Genomic DNA, 18,438 nt, shown 5'->3' on the forward strand with positions numbered 1-18,438 from the left:
TAGTTTTATTCATTTTATTTGTATATGTCAAAATACATTTTTATTTCCAAAATAGTGGGTTTTGCAACTAGTTTCATGCAGAAACAAGGTCTGCTCAATACTACCAATAAAATCAATATAGCACAGTAGCTGTTCAGTTTTAGATACAAAGAATAAATAACCTAAATACAAAACACTAAAATATTAGAAACATGTATTTAATCATCCTTCACAGGCATCCAAACATCACAAATAGAAACCATAGCATGCCTAACTGTTGCGCAACCAGGACACGTTGCAGTCCCTCAAACTGTCCAACTATCTGCATATTTTACCTCCACATAAGACCATGGAAATTCTCTATATTCAGACCCACCATTCATACAGCTCAAATATAACCAAAAATATAATTCCCACATCTATCCTTGTACCTTTAAATCAAGAATCCTGAGCTTGGTAGTAAGAGCATAACCTTATATCTTCATAAAACCAATCAAGAGAGGACTTAAAATCCTGCTTACCAAAACACCATTCCCCAACCCCAAAGTAATCTAAAATAGGCAGTAGAACACAATGACCTTTTAAAATGAAGGGGTACAAATTCACATTTAATATAGTATACAATACAATCAATAATACAATCAGCTACTATAAGCTTTACAATTTATTCAAATGGCTGAACTGTTCAGTGGTTAAGGAGACAGTTATGTGCCAGAATGATGTAATATTTTTTGCATGGTTTAATGAAAATATAAAAGCTATTTGTCCAAATAAAAGCCATTTTCACTATGTACTTGGTTTTGCTTTTTTTCTCTTTTTTTTTTTTTTTGTAAAAAAAGGCCACTGAAATGTATAAAATGGTCTGAACATGATGGTGGTATCAAAGTCGGTGCCTCTTCACATGGCAATAACAGTGCATTTAACATTAACTCACGGGTTAAGTCTGCAAATGATTTCATAGCATTACTTTGGCTAGCACAACAGTTTTAGACAGCACTCAGATAAATATAGGTATGTGAAATGTGAAGCAATTATCTTATGCAACTTTAATTATGGTTGAACACTATCAAATGAAAACAAAATAAAAGTAAAAGCACTTTACAGTAGAAAACTTTTGTAAAGATAGGGCTCCACAGAATGTGTAACTTTTAAAGTCTTTACATCACATTGTTAGCAAAGTTTGTTTTTAACACTATCGTGGAGTAGCCTACTTTGCATTAACAGACATTTGAAATAAGAAAATAGTCAAGCATGCCATGTGGTGTTCTAAAAATCAAAACAATACACTTATTTATATATACAGCATCACTCAGTACCTGCTAAAATGAATGTGAAGATACAGAACCTAACATCTTACACTACAACAATAAAAAACAAAAACAACGAAAAAGTGACCAATGAAGGCAGAAAATAGGACTTAAAGGATCTAATCTCAATGGACTTTAAAGCATTCATATAAGAAACAAATGCGTATTGCACAAACAGTGAAAGCAAATGTTCCACCAAGCAATTCAGTTCCAGGTGGGAGACAATACATTATTAGTCTAATACATGACAAAAGTTTCAGAAGAGCAAGTGTTTTTTTCTGTAAATGAAATAGCTGTGAAAACATAGAAGACTCTGCCACATGAAGAGAGAGAAGAAAAAAATACAAACCCAAACTTAGATGTAAAGCAAAAAAAAAAAAAAAAAATTAAATATTGAAAAACTGGAAACTGTGGCACATCAAAAAATGTTGAATAACTGTCTTCTGTGAGAGCTGAAAGTTTTTGTTGACACAAAGTATTTATGTACAACTAAGGCTTACTGGTTAAATATCTGAGGCATATCTGGCCTTGAACACTTTCCTTATATGCTGGAGCTGTAAACAAGTTTTCGCAGTCATTTAAACAAAAAAAAAAAAAAAAAAGAAAAACAAAAACAAAAAAACCCCACATCTTCTCAGCAGCTGCATTAACATGAAACAATGGTCTTGATTTAAAAATAAAACAAACAAAAAAACCAACCCAGAAAACTGAACGAAACAAAAATCCTAGATAAGAGGGCATTTGGCAGGATATCTGAATATGACAGTCTCCAAGGAGTCTTCTCTGGCTTCCAGTGACTGCCAATTATGGTCCACTGGGTTACTAACATGTGCAATTCCATTACTTGCTGCCTTGTTTTTTTTTTTAATTATTATTTGGAAAGTTTGCTTATAACTCGGATCAAAGCCCCATTTTCATCCTTTAGCCTCTGGTTGTCTGCTTTTAGGTCTGGTAACATCTATGAGGGAAAAATAAAAGAAAAAATTCGCTTTAAAAAAAGACAAAACATTATTTGTAATAAATGTTATCATTTTCACCACAAAACACATGATCAAACTTTTGTCAGTTACATACATTGCTAGTGTCTAAAAACTCACCCTGATTTGTGAAGCTAATTATTTTAATAAATGATGAAATAAAGGTATATGCTCTCAAAATTATCCATTGAAATTTACTAAATAACTTTATTTTAGGACTCACTAGCATACCATATTAGAGCAGCCAAGAATATAAAGCCTGTTTCTGTTAGAATAGGATCTTTTCTTTTTTTCCTTTGGAGAGGTTTTTGCTATAGGGCATATGCGCTTGCCAGAAAGACAGAGACAGAGAGATAGAAAGTGAGAAATCATCCCCCAGAGGGGATGGTCACACCACAATCCCTTCTCCTCCATTCTCCTCTCAGGATCTTGGGCATGCATGCACATGCGCCTGGCGTTGAGTTTAAGCCACCGGGTCCGGGACTCAAACCACAGTCAACTACATGGGAGTTCAGTGACATAGCCATTACTCTAACTGCTGGTTCCTAGAATAGGATTTTTAAAAAAGCCAACACAACTATTTAATTAATTAATTAAATTCCATTTATTTTTATTTTTTAAATTTTGACTGGACAGGGAGAGAGAGACAGAGATAGGAAAAGTGAGAAAACAAGCCACCAGGTCCATGCCCTTAACTGTGGTCAGCCACGTGGCAACCCAGTGTCCTCAACCACCACGCCACCTGTCAGCCCTGAGAATAGGTACTTAAAGGGAGTTCCTTTAATAGATCTTATCAGATCCAAACCAAAGTATTTTGGGGTTCATTCAGGTCTAAAACCATAATAGTTAATACTGTTCTATGAGAAAATCAGCCTATTTTGGGAAGTTTGGAGTTAAACTTGTTCTAAATTATGAAAATCCTTTAAAGGAGTCATGTACATACCTAAGTTTAGATGTCTACTACCATGTCTGATCTATTAGGTGCTCATTAACTGGTAACAAAGCAATTAGCATCATTATTAGAATAGTATAAATTAATTTTCAAGCTAATGTAGTAAATCTGTATCTATATAAACATTCCAGTATAAAAAATTAACCAGTATTTGATTGAAGCAAATAGAAAAACACATCTCTATCTCCTTAAAACGACTCAATTTTTTGTTGCTTTACAAGACAAATTGAAGAAGAGGGTAACAGTGTTACAAGTTAACTGAATTTTCTCAGAATAATTAAAATTACATAAGCTTTTTCAGGTTCACTAGGACATAGAATGTCTTATATTTTGGATATATTAAACCATACTTTCCAAAATAATCACTCCTCTTTCTTTTCTTTTTTTTTTTTTTCACTCCTCTTTCTTCAGCTTTCAAAATGTACTAGATTATTTAATTACATAAATGTAAAAACTTCTACTCGCAAGGGCTGGCAGGTGACGTGGTGGTTAAGGGTGATGGACTACCACATGGCCGACCATGGTTTGAGTCCTGGACTTGGCAGCTTGCTTTCTCATTTTCTGTCTGTCTGTCTCTCATTCGGTCCCTCTCTGCTCAAATTAAAATAAATAAATAAAGTTAAAATAAAATAATTTAAACAAAATAAAACAAACTTCTATTTGTAAAACTACCTCAATCAAAAATTTTTAGGAACTTTAATTTTATGTGGAACCAATAAATTCTTATCTGTGTTCAGAACAATTAGATATAAAATATAGTAATCTGCACTTTATGTATTAGGGTAACTGTAATAGAGTACAAGAGAACATAAATTAAGGTGGCTCTGACTGGAAAAATTATATTACTTTGAAAAACAGATAATACATACTTGAGCTTCAAAATGTACTAATTATATCTAAAATATATGTTATACTGGTTATTGTTCTCTTTTCTTTCTAGTAAAGAATTATAAATAAATAAATAAATAAATAGGCACAGTTAGTGTGGTGCAGAAGGAATCCAGTGCCTGGCAAGGCTGGAAGTCACAGAGCCGACCATGCACGCAGATACCTGGGTCCCACCTGCAAACATGCCAGGTGCACGAGCAGGCACCCAGGATCCAGAGGAGCTGGAAGGCTGGGGAAGGAGGATCGTGGCATGACAAAATCCTGTTGAGGTATCTTTTCTCTGTCTATTTCTTTCTCTCATGCACATGCTATTATTAAAAAAAAAACTGTAAATAATAGCCGTGTTTTAAGACCTAAAATATTTGTAAAGCCAAAAATGTACCCAAGCTTTACAAAAGTGCAGACAAGCCTTTAAGTTAAATTCCCATGTCATTCCCTAATTTTATTGTAGTTTATCAGTTGCAATTTATAATTAGTAGCAGTTTCTAACATTCTGAAAAGCCATGCAAAATTAAAGTTATTATGAGAAGCTCCAGACACAATGACATTAATTTCTAAGAGTGAGTACTTACTGATACAAAAACAAAACACACTTAATTAACTAATACAAAAACACCTGCCTGGCTCTAACAAGAAGAAATGATGAAACTATAAATTATAGGTTCACAGACTGCAGTTGCCTACAGAACCCTGAGCGCTTGGCTACCACTCTTGTCAAGGCCCTATTCTCAGTCAGCAGTCGCTCATTTAACTCTCTCAGAGTTTGAATTTGCTTTATTTGGTGCAGGTTCTGCAGGAATCAGAACATAAAGAAATAGAAATAGAAAAGAGTACAATAAGAATATAAAGAATCACAGGTAATAAATATGAAAACAAAAAAACCCTTTAAGTCTTAAAAGTATATTACAAAAGCTTTAGAAAGGTAAATGGTTTATGCCTAAAATTCTATTTCAAATAAACAATAAACAAATAATGCAAAAGATTTATCTACAATCTTCAAAGTCATTCACTAACAATGGACTAAGAATAAACCAAATAATTCAGCGGTAAAACATACTACCATTAAACTTTAATCCTATGGGCATAATTTTATATGCACTAGTCCATTAATTTATAATGTGATATTCTGTGAAAGACAATGTGTTAAGAGGTAACCAATTACTTATACTACATTTTGAAAGTCTTACAAAGACTGCTCAATATTCAAAACAAATAACTATTTCTACAGGTAACATAGTTTGACAAACTACAACTCTGCCTATCCACTCCTCTAATGTCCTTTATTTTTAAACAACATAGAAATATGTAGAATTATATATGACTAAATAATAAGTCCTGCATTTTATACTTATTACAGTGTAAACTGTGTAATTTTTTTCTACAGCTGAACTGTAAGTGTTACACGAATTGATTATTATGATGATTTGGGTTTTAAATCCTCTTCAAGCTCACAGAAGCCTAGATCTAGGAAGAAAAGGAAATGTAAGATACAGACAGCTCACAAACTGGGTCATCAGCTTAATGTAGATAGTATCTATAACAGTATTATAAAGTTTAAATTAAAAAACAGCACATCTCTTATAAAGAGCATATTGTACTTACTTTGAGCTCTTCTTCCATTTCAGATATTCTTCTTTCTAGAGCTCTTCGTTCCTAGATCAAGTCAAAGTATTAATATTAATTATGTATTATTATAATCTTAACTTTTCTTCTATATGTGAAATAGTGATACTTTAGAATCAAAGATCAAATCAGGAGCAGTGTAGAAAAAGATGTGATGCCAGTGATGTGTAAAAAGCTTTCCAAAATTTGAGAGAAATCAAGATGGTTTTCCTTTTTTTTAAATTTTTTTATTTTTTTTTTAATTTGATAATAAGCTCTTTCTTTAAAGCTTTGACTTTCTGGTAAGATGCAACATAATATGTTCAAACTATTTTTCTAGTTCACATAACACATAGGGCGAGAGTAAACCAATATGCAAGGATTATATAGAAAAGGGGAAAAAAAACTCACACAATGCAAATGTAATATAGTGACAGAAGCAGGAAAGCAAGAAGCAAACATGCCTAAACTGTGTGTACTTTACAATTTCCAAAAGGATCTATGAGAAGCTCATTTCGTCCACCCACAATGTTTACCAGCCATTATTTATCCAATTGACTTTAGAGCTTTGTATTTAGGTTGCTACTGTGTGGAGCATTAATGCAGTGAATCTGATGGAGAAGCAACTGCAGCATTTACTTTAATCTTGTTTCAGAGTGACAGGCAAAGACAACACACAATACATTATTGCAGTGTACTGTTCTATACTCCCTTAAATGATAAGCGTTCTAGGGTGTTATGCAAAAAGCAAGCAGCAGTAATTGATGAGCTGTAAAACTGGTTAGGTCATACCGCCCAGGAGATACTGACTCTTGCCGGTCACCTTTCAGATACAAACCATTTAAATTTAGTTTAATCACACTGATGCTATTTCCAAGACATTTTCCCCCAGATTACTAATTAAATGTTGATATTTAGTAAAGCAGTACATTTACTGTAAATGTTAATGTTTGTAAGGAACATGACTTAAAAAATAGCTGAAATCCTTCATAGTCTTATAAGTATGATGTTATTCTAATATTGGCATGCTTAAGCATTGTTACATAGACAAAGATGTTATTTTCTATATATAGACTAGTTAATAATACAGCCATAACAAATTCATATGAACCATTTAATATGAATTTTAACAAGGCTATTTCATACTTAGAGCCCACAGAACATTATAAAGAAGTTAAGCTATAAAATATATTCATTCATTACACTAATGTTAATTTCATCTAAATTATAATTCATATAAACCACTGTATTTATTAAGACTAGCACACAGTGTCGTATCTGATACTTACGCCATTGTGAAATATATAAAAAAGCTTATTAAACATTAAAAAAATATGGTTAAGAGAAAATGCACATAAAGTACTTAGCTCAGTGCTTATGGTTAAGAGAAAATGCACATAAAGTACTTAGCTCGGTGCTTGCTTGATATATAGAGAATGCTGAATAAATGCTAGTAGTTAATACTAACTGTAATGGTGTTTATTGGGAGTGAATTAGCCACTTTGTTATTTATCTGCATTTAACAAGTATGAAAAGGAAGTGAGGTGAAATTGTCAGAATATGAACACGTGTCCATCATGTGTGAGTATAAACACAGAAAAAGAGGGCAGGTACCAAAATATCAGGCATCTCTGTATGACACATAAGGACAATTTTATATTTTCTTTTTGTGATAATTTTTGTAATGAACATACATTACTTTTTTTGAGAGATTGTTAGAGGGTGTATATACTCGCCAGAGAGACAGAGAGAAAGAGAGTGAGAAATCAACTCCCCCCAGAGTGGATGGCCATATTGCAGTCCTGTCTCCTCCATTCTCCTCTACAGATTTTGGACATACATACATATGTGCCTGGTGTGACTGTCAAGCTGCCAGATTCAGGACTCAAATCACACTTGGCCATGTGGGAGTCCAGTGACTTAATCACTATGCCATCTGCTGGCCCAACATGTACTACATTTGTAAGATAAGTGTTCTTCAAAAATGTGGTACTGTTTCAAAAATAAGTATTTTGGGGCCAGCAGGTGGCCTGGTGGTTAAGGCCCTGGACTCCCACATGGTCAACTGTGGTTTGAGAACTGTGTCTGGCATCTTGGTATCTCACTTTCCTTCTCACTCTCTCTGTCTCTCTCTGGTGAGCACACATGTCCTATGCTTTGTTATCTCTATCTTTCATCTGCACCATGAGTATGGATAATAATGAATTGATTTTTGCATACCTTGGAGATAAAATCCTGTAAGTTAAATGTTGTAACAGGATATAACAATGAACATTAAATTTAATCAAATAAATGATTCTATTTTTAGCAATAGTTATACCACTTACAAAATTACTTAAAATACTAATGTTTGCAAGTTGCTGAAATAAAACGGTAACTATTGCAAGGTGCAATTTAGTAAATGGTATAAATAGCAACAGATTATATTTACTTTTTTTTTTTAATTCTGTATGCTTTACCATTTTTTTTTTCCAGATGAAAAAGGCAGTTTATTTAAAAAATGAGATGAATGAAAAATGTGTTTATATCAACTGCTCCTGATTATTTATTCTTTGTTCTACAGATCATAGCTACTGCGATGGGACTTCTTCTCTGGAACTTGTGTCTAGCTACTACTCAGCTGTTGACACCTACAGACACCTTTGGAGTATTTCTTCATTAACTTTGGGATGGTGTATACAATATCAACTGTTCAGATTAAACTTGTGGAAAATTCCAAGGCCACTTCTAGACCCCGACCAATAGTAAGTGGAGAGAAATATAAGTAAATATATTATAGCTAATAAAAAAAAATTGTAGGAAGACATAAAAGGCCATAAGATTTTCTAATAATAATTTTTTTGTTTAAAATACCTTACTTAAGTTAAATATTTAAACTGAAAATTAAAATATTACTAAATTAAGAAGAATTTGAAAATTTGATACTCCCTTATTTAAGAACTTTAAGAATAAAAGCACAGGGATCAGCAAATGGCGTAAATGTTTATGTCGCTATACTCCCCCCCACATGGACTGCGGTTTGAGTCCCGGAGCAGGTGGCTTAAAACTCATGCCAGATGTACGTGCAGGCATGCCCAAAATCCTGAGGGGAGAATGCAGGAGCAGCCATCCCCCCTCGGGTGTAATTTCTCATTTTCTGTCTGTCCCACTGGTGAGCACAGATGCTCTATTAAAAAAACAAATCAAAACAAAACCAAAAAACTCTTTAAAAAAAAAAAATGGGGAGGGGGCGGTCAGCAGAAAAAATATAGTTAGGTAATGGACTCCCACATGGCCGAATGTGGTTTGGATCCCAGACCTGGTGGCTTGCTTTTACTTTCCCTTTCTCTCTCGTTGTCTCTCTCTGGTCAAATTAAAAAGAAATAGAATAAATCTTTAAAAAAAAAAGACAGTATTTTAATTTTGGAAAGAATTAAATGCATATGTAACTAAAAATACTAAATTCACTATTGCTTTCTGTACATTTCAGAATAATGGCAAGATAATTTTTTAAAAATTCATTAAAACAATAATCTGGTGAATTAAATCTTAATAAGGTTGCTTCATACCTGCAGACTCATGGAACTTTATAAGGAAGCTAATCTACGATATGTACTTATTAATTAAATGAATATTATACTATCATTACATGTATCATTATAAGAAAACAAAACAAAAACCTACCATTGCTTACACAAAATAAAGGAAAAAAATTGATTACTTATTGAAAAATATTCACACTTACCCTTTTTTCCATTTCCAACAGTGACCTATCTGCAAATCTTTCTTGTCTCTGTAACAAAGAAATTATAAAAGGGAAGTAGATGCAATAACAATTGGGGTGGGAGAGCAGAACCTTAGCCATGCTACTGTGTGTCAAAAGAAGGCACAATATTCTGGGGGAGAAATACACAAGTGTGAGAAAAAGAAAGAAAAAACAAGATTTGTATTGAAATAATGAAGGCAAAAGGAATCTTTAGAAATAGAAAGGTATCCACAGCTCTCATCTTATGGTCCATATGATTTTCCCCAGGAATTTTCATAGCTTAGTTGAGAGTGAGTGTGATGTAGTAAGTACTATTAAACAATAACGAAGGCACCCTAATATTTCCTCAGATGCCTAAGTTCTCTCCTCCTCTCCTGTACCAATAAAAGTGGGTATTCTGAATGGTCAGACTCTAGGATATTAATTGAAATGTGTTTATTACTAGGTTGAGTGACTTGGCACCATAGAGGCAGATTAGAAAATTGGCCACAGCTATGTTGGTCCTCACTTCTCTAGAATTTTCTTTTTCCAATTATCCATTCTTTCACAATGCTCCAAAATTGGTTCATACCCACTTTCACTTGTAAACAGTACTAGCTGTATATCTTTCTTGGTGAGCTCAAGCCTCTCATTTATTCTTCTTCCTGTACTATGTGACCAGCTCAAAACTGATAAAATCCTCAGGTGTGAGCTTGGCTTTGGGTGGATGGAAAGGACCTTGGGCTGTAACCTATAAGTTACACCTTACACTACAGAGTCCTATAGCTAAATATTGAGCTCAAGAACAATTAAAAACAAGTGGGGGGGCAGCAGGTGGCTGGTGGTTAAGGGCATTGGATTCCCACGTGCCCGACCACAGTTCAAGTCACCTGCTGGCTTGCTTTCTCATTTTCCCTTTCTCTCTGGTCAAATTTTAAAAAATGGTAATAACAAATGGAATTAAATAAACAAATAAATCTTTTTCTTTTTTTGAGAGGTTTTTGCTATAGGGTGTGTTCACCAGACAGACAGAGAGAGAGAGACAAAAACCGAGAAATCACCCCCCAGGGGGAATGGCCACACCGCAATCCCTTCTCCACCATTCTCCTCTCGGATCTTGGGCACACACGCGCCTGGCCTGAGTTTAAGCCACAGGGTCCGGGACTCGAACCGCGGTGGACTACATGGGAGTCCAGCGACATAGCCATTACGCCATAAAAAAGAACGCCTTTTGTGGTTACTAACCACAAAATGTACTTAAAAACTAAACAAAACAAAATGCAAAACCCACATCATTGGTAAAGCACAATTTCACTGTTAGACATGGTAATTTAAAATATATTTCATTACTAGGTCCAGCAGGTAGTGTGTTGGTTGAGGCGCTGAACTCCCACATGGCTGATTGCAATTGGAGTCTTAGACCTGGTAGCTTGCTTTCTCTCTACCCTCACTCCCTGTCTCTCTTTGGTGGGTGTGCATGCACTGTAACTAAAAAATAATAATAATAAATAAAATTAAATAACTGATTCTTTAAAAAATATTTCATTATAAATTAGAAACATGTTCTCATTTTCCAACACTTTTAGCATTCGTGATTTAGCATCTTTAGGACTTGTAACCAAGTTACCTTTCCTTAAGCACATGTATTTATTTCTTGAGGTGGGGGCGGCAAGTATACCCCCAACAGGATCTTTATGCCATAAACCTAGCCTCGGTGCACTGGTGTGTACAGGGAGACCTTGGAAGATGAACCTAGGCCCTTCCCTCACATCATAGAGCACTGAATTACTAGTTACTGCTAATTCACTAAGGCTGGCCCATAAGCAAGTTACAGTAAATCCCATCACCTGAAGGAATCTTACAACCTCATAAGGTTTGTCTGATGTTTGGAATTTTAACATGCTGCTCACTATGCATAGACAATTGTTTGACAACACAATAGCAGTTAACAAAAAGTGGTTAACAAAACAAAAAACAATCTGATAATATGTGTAAGTCCAGCATAGCAAATTAATTTAAAAAAAATTTAAAGTATAAAGACTAAGAGCAGTATGCAGTCTCATTCATAGAACTGATATGCCATTTTATCTGATTATTTCTTAAAGTTTCTTCCTTTCATGAGAGAAAGAGTAGGGAGGGAGACAAAGAGACAGGCACCCCTAACAGGATCTCCATATCATGATCCACCCTGGGACTCAGCCAGCCTGATCATAGGCACAGACTTAGGGAGGTTCTGGGAGATAAACCCAGGACCTTCCCCAGGGTAGGTCTGTGCCGCTGCCTGGTCTTGGATATGCCATCTTGGAGCTGTTGTTCAAGTTGGATTCTGAGAGTTATGCTGGAGAAATAAGTTTATCTTAGAAAGTCCCATGTAAAAGAGACAAGTTTGCTTTCCTAAAAATCACAGCACCAATAATGTATAAATAGATCCTATAAAATCTCCAAGATACGATGTGTAGCATTTCCCAAGTTTCTTTGATCAAAAAGCCTAGGAGCAGGCAGGGCACATGTGCGTTAGCTGATGATCCAGGCTGGCTGTGACCAGGGATAGACTGTCAAGAGAACCCGTTAGGTACCTTTTCTACAAAATAAACTAAAAAAAAAAAAAAAAAACAAAAAAACAAACAAAAAACAAAAAACAAAAAAAACAGAAAAAAGAGTTATAATTAACTTCTTCTAGCACTACTATACCAAATCACTTTTACTTGAATAAACAAGAAATATTAATACTAAACAAAAATTATTATAAAGAAAATTTTTATGGCTCTAAGATGATTCTGTATAGATGCTTTTAATACTTGGCTACATTTGTGATATGCTCAAAATAAGGACTTAAATTATCATGTACCAAAACAGTAGTATTAAAGAGTTTAATAATACCTTAACTTTTGATTATAAGGCTGTATTTTTGTACCTTTATTTTACTCCAGAAAAAAGTAAATAAAATTATTGGTAAGCTTCATTATCTTGATTCCTTTATTATGATAAGCTATTATCAATAACCAAACTTCTGTTTAGAAAGAACTAATACTAGAGAAAATTTCATTGCAATTTTTTAGGCAGAATAAATCACAACCATTACGAGTTAGGAAAAGAAACAAAGAGTACAAACCTGGGTGGCCTTTTCCAACTGCAATTTAAGATCTGTTAGTTCCATATTTGTATCATGTAGCTGTGCCTTCAGTTTTTCATTTTCAGCTAGAATTTGTTCATAAAGCTATAAAAATCAGAGTAAAAGAACAAATTACTTTTCTGCTCTCCTAGTATTTTAAGATTTCTTATTGATTACCTTGTACTATTAAAAGAGAAAGATCAATGTAGTGTATGAGCTATAAAAGTTACATTAAAATATATTTTAATGCGGGACCTGCAGTTAGCATAATGGCTATGTCGCTGAACTCCCATGTAGTCGATCAGGGTTCAAGTCCCAGACCTGGTGGCTTAAACTCAAGCAGGCTGCATGTGTGTGTGTGTGTGCCCAAGATCCTGAGAGGAGAATGGAGGAGAAGGGATTGTGGCGTGGCCACCCCCCCCGGGGGGGTGATTTCTCGTTTTCTGTCTCTCTCTCTTTCTGGTGAGTGCACGTGCGCTATAGTAAAGAAAACTCCTCCTCCCCCAAAAATATTTTAATGTTTTTGGTTGTGCAGAGACTGTTGTTTTCATGGGTATGCTTGGTCCTACACAAATTCTTAGAAATTAGTTCCACAGGAACCAGCAGATGGAATAATGGTTATATAGCTAGATCCACATAGCCAACTGCAATTCAAGTTCCGGATGCATTGGCTTAAACCTCACATGGGGTGTGTGTGCATGTGTGCCCAAAATCCCAAGAGGAGAATGGAGATGGGATTGTGGTGTGGCCATCACCCATGCTCCCCCCCTCAGAGTGATTTCTCGCTGTCTGTCTTTCCCATGAGCACACACACTCTCTTAAAAAAAAAAAAAAAAAATTAGTTCTAATATTTTCAATTTAAGACTTTATTTTTTAAAAATATGACTTTTAGGTTATCTTACAAAAAAGATTATCTAGTAACAAGGGACTGTATACCTTCTTTTTTTTTGAGAGGTTTTTGCTACAGGGCACATGTGCTCACCAGAAAGACAGAGACAGAGAAACAGAAAGCAAGAAATCACCCCCCAGGGGGGATGGCCACGCCGCAATCCCTTCTCTTCCATTTTCCTCTCAGGATCTTGGGCACGCACGCACACGTGAGTTTAAGCCACCAGGTCCAGGACTCAAACCACGGTTGACTACATGGGAGTCCAGCGACAAAGCCATTATGCTAACTGCTGGTCCCCAAGGGACTGGTATCCCTACAAGAGCAGAGCAACTTCTTCTGGAGCAAAAGAGTCACTGTGATTTTTTTTCCTTCGGCATTTGTGAGTTTTTCTACTTATTATTTGATCTTGAATTCCTCCAAATGAGGTGGAATATCAGTTACAATATCATACTTCTATTGCTTAGAGTCAAAAGGCAAGTGAAAATCTTAGACCATTTCCTTTTCTCATTTTTTTCTTTCTCAACACTTGGATGTACTGTTCCCTCCACATCTCTGCTACTTCCACTATAATCCTGGCTATAAGAATCTCTTGTCTAGACTATTCTAATATCAGAACTGTTTTCCCTGACTTCCCACTAATCTGTTACATAGATAATTTTTCAAGATGAAAATCTCTCACAAATTAAATTGGCTAAAATGGCTTCCCAATATTCTTTGAATACAGACACTTTAAGATGGTCTGTAGGGAACTTCATGATCTGGTCCCAGCCCAACCTTCTAGCTGTAGCCTCACACAGCTTATTCCCTCCACTCTACTAGCTTTATTAAAAATGTGATTATTCCGGGACCAGCAGTTAGCGTAATGGCTGTGTCGCTGGACTCCCACGTAGTCGACCACGGTTCGAGTCCCGGACCTGGTGGCTTAAACTCACGCCGGGTGCATGTGCGTGCGTGCCCAAGATCCTGAGAGGAGAATGGAGAAGGGATTGTGGTGTGGCCGCCCACCCTGGGGGGTGATTTCCTGCTTTCTGTCTCTCTGTCTCTCTCTGTCTGGCGAGCGCACACGCCCTATAGCAAAAACCTCTCAAAAAAAAAAATGTGATTATTCCAATGCATCACATAACCCTCCCATCACCAGGTCTATGTACTTGCAGTTCATGCCATCTGGAATTCTATTCTCTTCCTTTTGCCAGTTAATCATCTTTCTGTTCATGGTTAAAAGCTCATTTCCACAGGAAACTTATCTACAGGTGCATCACTTTCTTTTGTTATATACTTAAAAAATTATTTCTCTACTTCAGGGTAAATGTCTTTTTTTTATTATTCAATATTACTTAGTATTATTATTATTATTTTAAAATTTTCTATAGTGCACATGCACTCACCAGGGAGAAAGAAAGAGAGAGAGAGAGAGAGGAGAGAGGAGAGAAGAGAAAGGAGAGAGGAGAGAGGAGAGAGGAGAGAGGAGAGAGGAAAGAGAGGAAAGCAAGCTGTCTGGTCCAGGACTTGAACTGTGGTCAGCTATGTGCGAATCCAACGCCCCAATCACCACGCCACGGGCTGGTCCCAATGTCTCTTTTAAAAAATATACTCATTGTATGATAATGCCACTCTCTTACTACATGAAAACTGCCCATGAGAGCAAGATCTAATCTCCATCTCATGGGAAAATGCCCAGAAATAGAATCTCACTACTTAGCACAGTTTAATGTTCAGTTCTTTACTTACTCATAATGTAAAACAACTCTCCCAGCTTTCCCCACCACTCTCTCGCTCTCTTGGTTTATAAGAAGGTACGTAAGTCAAATAGCTGCCAGATACCTGGGGACATGTGCAAATACTACAAGCTCTCTTTTTTTCTAACAAACTTCATCAGGTTTATTCTAAGCTCAGGAAATGAAGAATCATGACAGAATCCTAGATTGTTGAGTTTCTTACATTTATTTCTTAATTACCTCTATCCTTAATCCTTAATGGCCTGAGACACTCAAAAGCGAAATAAAGTCTTGGATACTTTTCTCTTTCCTTAAAAAAAAAATAAAATCAATCTAACAGCTATTTTCCACTACTAACAAAAGTTGAAAATGAAGCTAAGTTATTTCAAAATACTGATTTTGTTATGAGTATTTTCCAGGATATTTGATTATAAATATCTCGACACAAAATATAACTCATTTTTATTTAAATTTAACTAAAAAGTGCAAGTACCTTTTTAAAGTCAGTTGAGTCATCCTTTTCTAGCCTGCTACTGTAAGGTTTTCTTTCTTCTAAGTAGCTGTATGATCCAGAGCGACCCAACAAGGAATCATACCGATCACTAGCTGATGTGGAACTGGTTTCATACCTTCAAAAGATGAGTTTAAATTAAAATCTTTATTATAGGTTTACATGACTTACATTGCATATATCCTAGTATATATGAAAACAGGAAGTAACAGTCTCCTTCATCTATTACCTAATGAATTTCGTATGCACGTACAAGAGAGAGATAATAAATGAGAACTATGTTTATACAACTGACTTTTAATATTTGAGAAAAAGATTCAAAATTTCCATCTCTAGAAATCAAAACTGGTTTTACATTATGATAAATTATTTCAACAATTTAAAATTACAACTTCACCCCCCACATTTTTAACATCTCTGAAATTAGAACATGGCTTATAACTGACAGTATATCATATAGCATCTTCCCTTTAAGTGTTATGTCTTAAAATTAGGAACATCTTAGATTTGATGAAATACGAGTTCTCAAAAAGTTCATAAGAACATGTATTATGAAAAACATATGTGTGGATTCAAAATTATTTTTGTCACAAAATAAATTCACACTTTAATTCCATTTCCATAAATTCTGAAGCACCCCCACACTAGCACTTCATTAACAACAGAAACAGCTGTATAATGTATCTACAGTGAAAGATGATAAACAGGAAGAACGATATTATTTGCAAATGAGAATGCTCCTCTCTTCTGGTTCTGAACTCTAGTTATCTTACATTGCCTCAATACATTCTAATGAAATAGAATCACCAGCACACAAAAATTTATTTTTGGTCTTATAGGGCTTTGTTTAATAATTTGGTACATGACCAATGGAATGGATATCAGATTCTATCAGATTCAAGGATCTAGTGGAGGGTCTCTGAAAAGATGAACAATTTTCAAGCGAGGTGATACTTTTTTTCTTATGTCTAAAGCAGGGCTAAGGGAGAAGATTCCAAATACCTAATCAAATAGACTTCTGGTTAAGGGTGCATTTCATTTGTCCCTAATATTAACCATGAGATAGTCAATGCTGAAGTAACTTAGGAAACTCTGGAAAATTTAAGAAGTTACCACCGTTATAGGGGATCTTTGTTAGTGACTTAGTACGACTAGTGCACTAGAAGCAAAGCCTTTAACAAAGAAAGCTGCTAACAGTGATAAGGTGATCTGAGTGTCTATAGATTCTTATTACCAAAATAATTCTGTAAGCTTACAAAACCCACTGTATCTAACAATATATTTTTAGTAAAGATGAAAATAAGCAAAAGGATGATAAAGGAAAAAGTAAAACATACCTGGAAATGGAATCCGTCTACAAAGAAGAAAAAATAAACATAGGTATACTAAAAAAAATTTTTTAAGAATTACTTTATTTAATTTTACTCATTGTCATTATTTTATTTTATTTTTTTAAGTTGACCAGACACACACACACACACATACACAGAGAGAGAGAGAGAGGGAGAAAGTGAAAAAGCAAGCTGCCAGGTCTGAGACTCAAACCACTGTCAGCCGTGTGGGAGACCAGCTGCCTAACCACCATGCCACCTGCCAGCCCAGTATACTAAATTTTTATGCTGTCATTAAACTATTAACTTATGATGGATCAAGTAAACTTCATATAACACTGACATTGTTTCCATATCATTAAACTAACTTATCTATTCACTTTATGTGCTTTAATTTTTTATTCTTGCCAGAGGATGCATGTGCTTACGCAAGAGAGAAAAAGCAAAAGCACTCCTCAAAGGGTTGAGGTCATGCCACAATCCTGTTTTTGACATTCCTCCAACTCATCACAATTTTGGGCAAGTGCACACATGCCCCAGGTGTTTTTTTAAGCCACTGGGGCCAGGATTTGAACCATGAGAAGCCATGTGACATTCAGCTTCCTATGGACAGGGTTTCACTGCTATGCTACAGGGCCAGCCCTTTATGTTTTAATTTTTTAGAAAGAGGTTCTATTGACAGAACAGACTCACTGTATACTTTTACCTGCACAACTGTATACAATTACATTTCTATCACCTCTAAAGTATTCTCTGAGCTCCTTCCTAGTCCTTTCACCAGGCTGTCAGAAAAGCCATGATATATTTTTCTATGCAAAAATGTGTCATGCCTTTTCTGATAACCAGTACTCCTGATCCTAGGAGTAGGAACAACCACAGCATATTGTTATTATCCTGATTGTCCACAGCATGTGAGTACAGTGTACAATAACTGTTTTGCAATAAAATTAAACACAAAAAGCCTTAAGAAATACATTCTCAATACAAAAAAAAAGTTATTTACCTGAGTTTCTTTCTTATTGGATCCTTCTTCTGTATCTGATTGTTGTTCTTGCTCATTTTCATCACTCTAAAATAGATCATGAATTTATTTTAGGAAAATAAAAGATAAATTTCAAACAGTTGATATTTAAAAACCTTAGGGTTCCTCCCAATTAAAATGACTCTTAAGAGGAAACAAATTATATTTGTTCTTTGTAGGTATATGTTGTATCAAAACAGCATAAATTTCACATTAACAGTGTTACTCCACATTTGTTCTTTATCTTGCATACAACAGAAATGGTAGGCATATAATCAGGGATAAGGAAAAAAGCAAATTTTTATAGGATTGGCCTAGTTTGATAAATAAATCATTGCTTCTCTGGAAGTAATTACATTATGTAGATCTTTGTGTAGATCTTTATGTATGTATTTGTGAAAAATAAGTCATGTCATGTATCTTTCTTTCA

General features: G+C 35.0%; 1 protein-coding gene across 4 annotated transcripts in view; it reads right to left on the reverse strand.

Annotated features, from left to right (window-relative positions):
• The window catches only part of PPP1R12A (protein phosphatase 1 regulatory subunit 12A), a 158,292-nt gene continuing 139,854 nt past the window's right edge, over positions 1-18,438 (reverse strand). For 3 of the 4 annotated variants that reach the window (XM_006142863.3, XM_006142864.3, XM_006142861.3), the window contains 7 exons: positions 17,991-18,056; positions 16,994-17,010; positions 15,639-15,774; positions 12,542-12,646; positions 9,430-9,477; positions 5,706-5,756; positions 1-2,244 (listed from right to left, as the gene is read on the reverse strand). In XM_006142863.3, the coding sequence (XP_006142925.1) occupies positions 2,158-2,244; positions 5,706-5,756; positions 9,430-9,477; positions 12,542-12,646; positions 15,639-15,774; positions 16,994-17,010; positions 17,991-18,056 (510 nt within the window). In that variant the 3' untranslated portion in view covers positions 1-2,157. Of the gene's footprint in view, positions 2,245-5,705; positions 5,757-6,497; positions 6,529-9,429; positions 9,478-12,541; positions 12,647-15,638; positions 15,775-16,993; positions 17,011-17,990; positions 18,057-18,438 lie in introns of all 4 variants that reach the window. The other variant, XM_006142862.3, reaches the window with a different exon arrangement.

The sequence above is a fragment of the Tupaia chinensis genome, unplaced genomic scaffold, assembly GCF_000334495.1.
Source record: "Tupaia chinensis unplaced genomic scaffold, TupChi_1.0 Scaffold000085_1, whole genome shotgun sequence".
Classification (NCBI taxonomy): domain Eukaryota; kingdom Metazoa; phylum Chordata; class Mammalia; order Scandentia; family Tupaiidae; genus Tupaia; species Tupaia belangeri.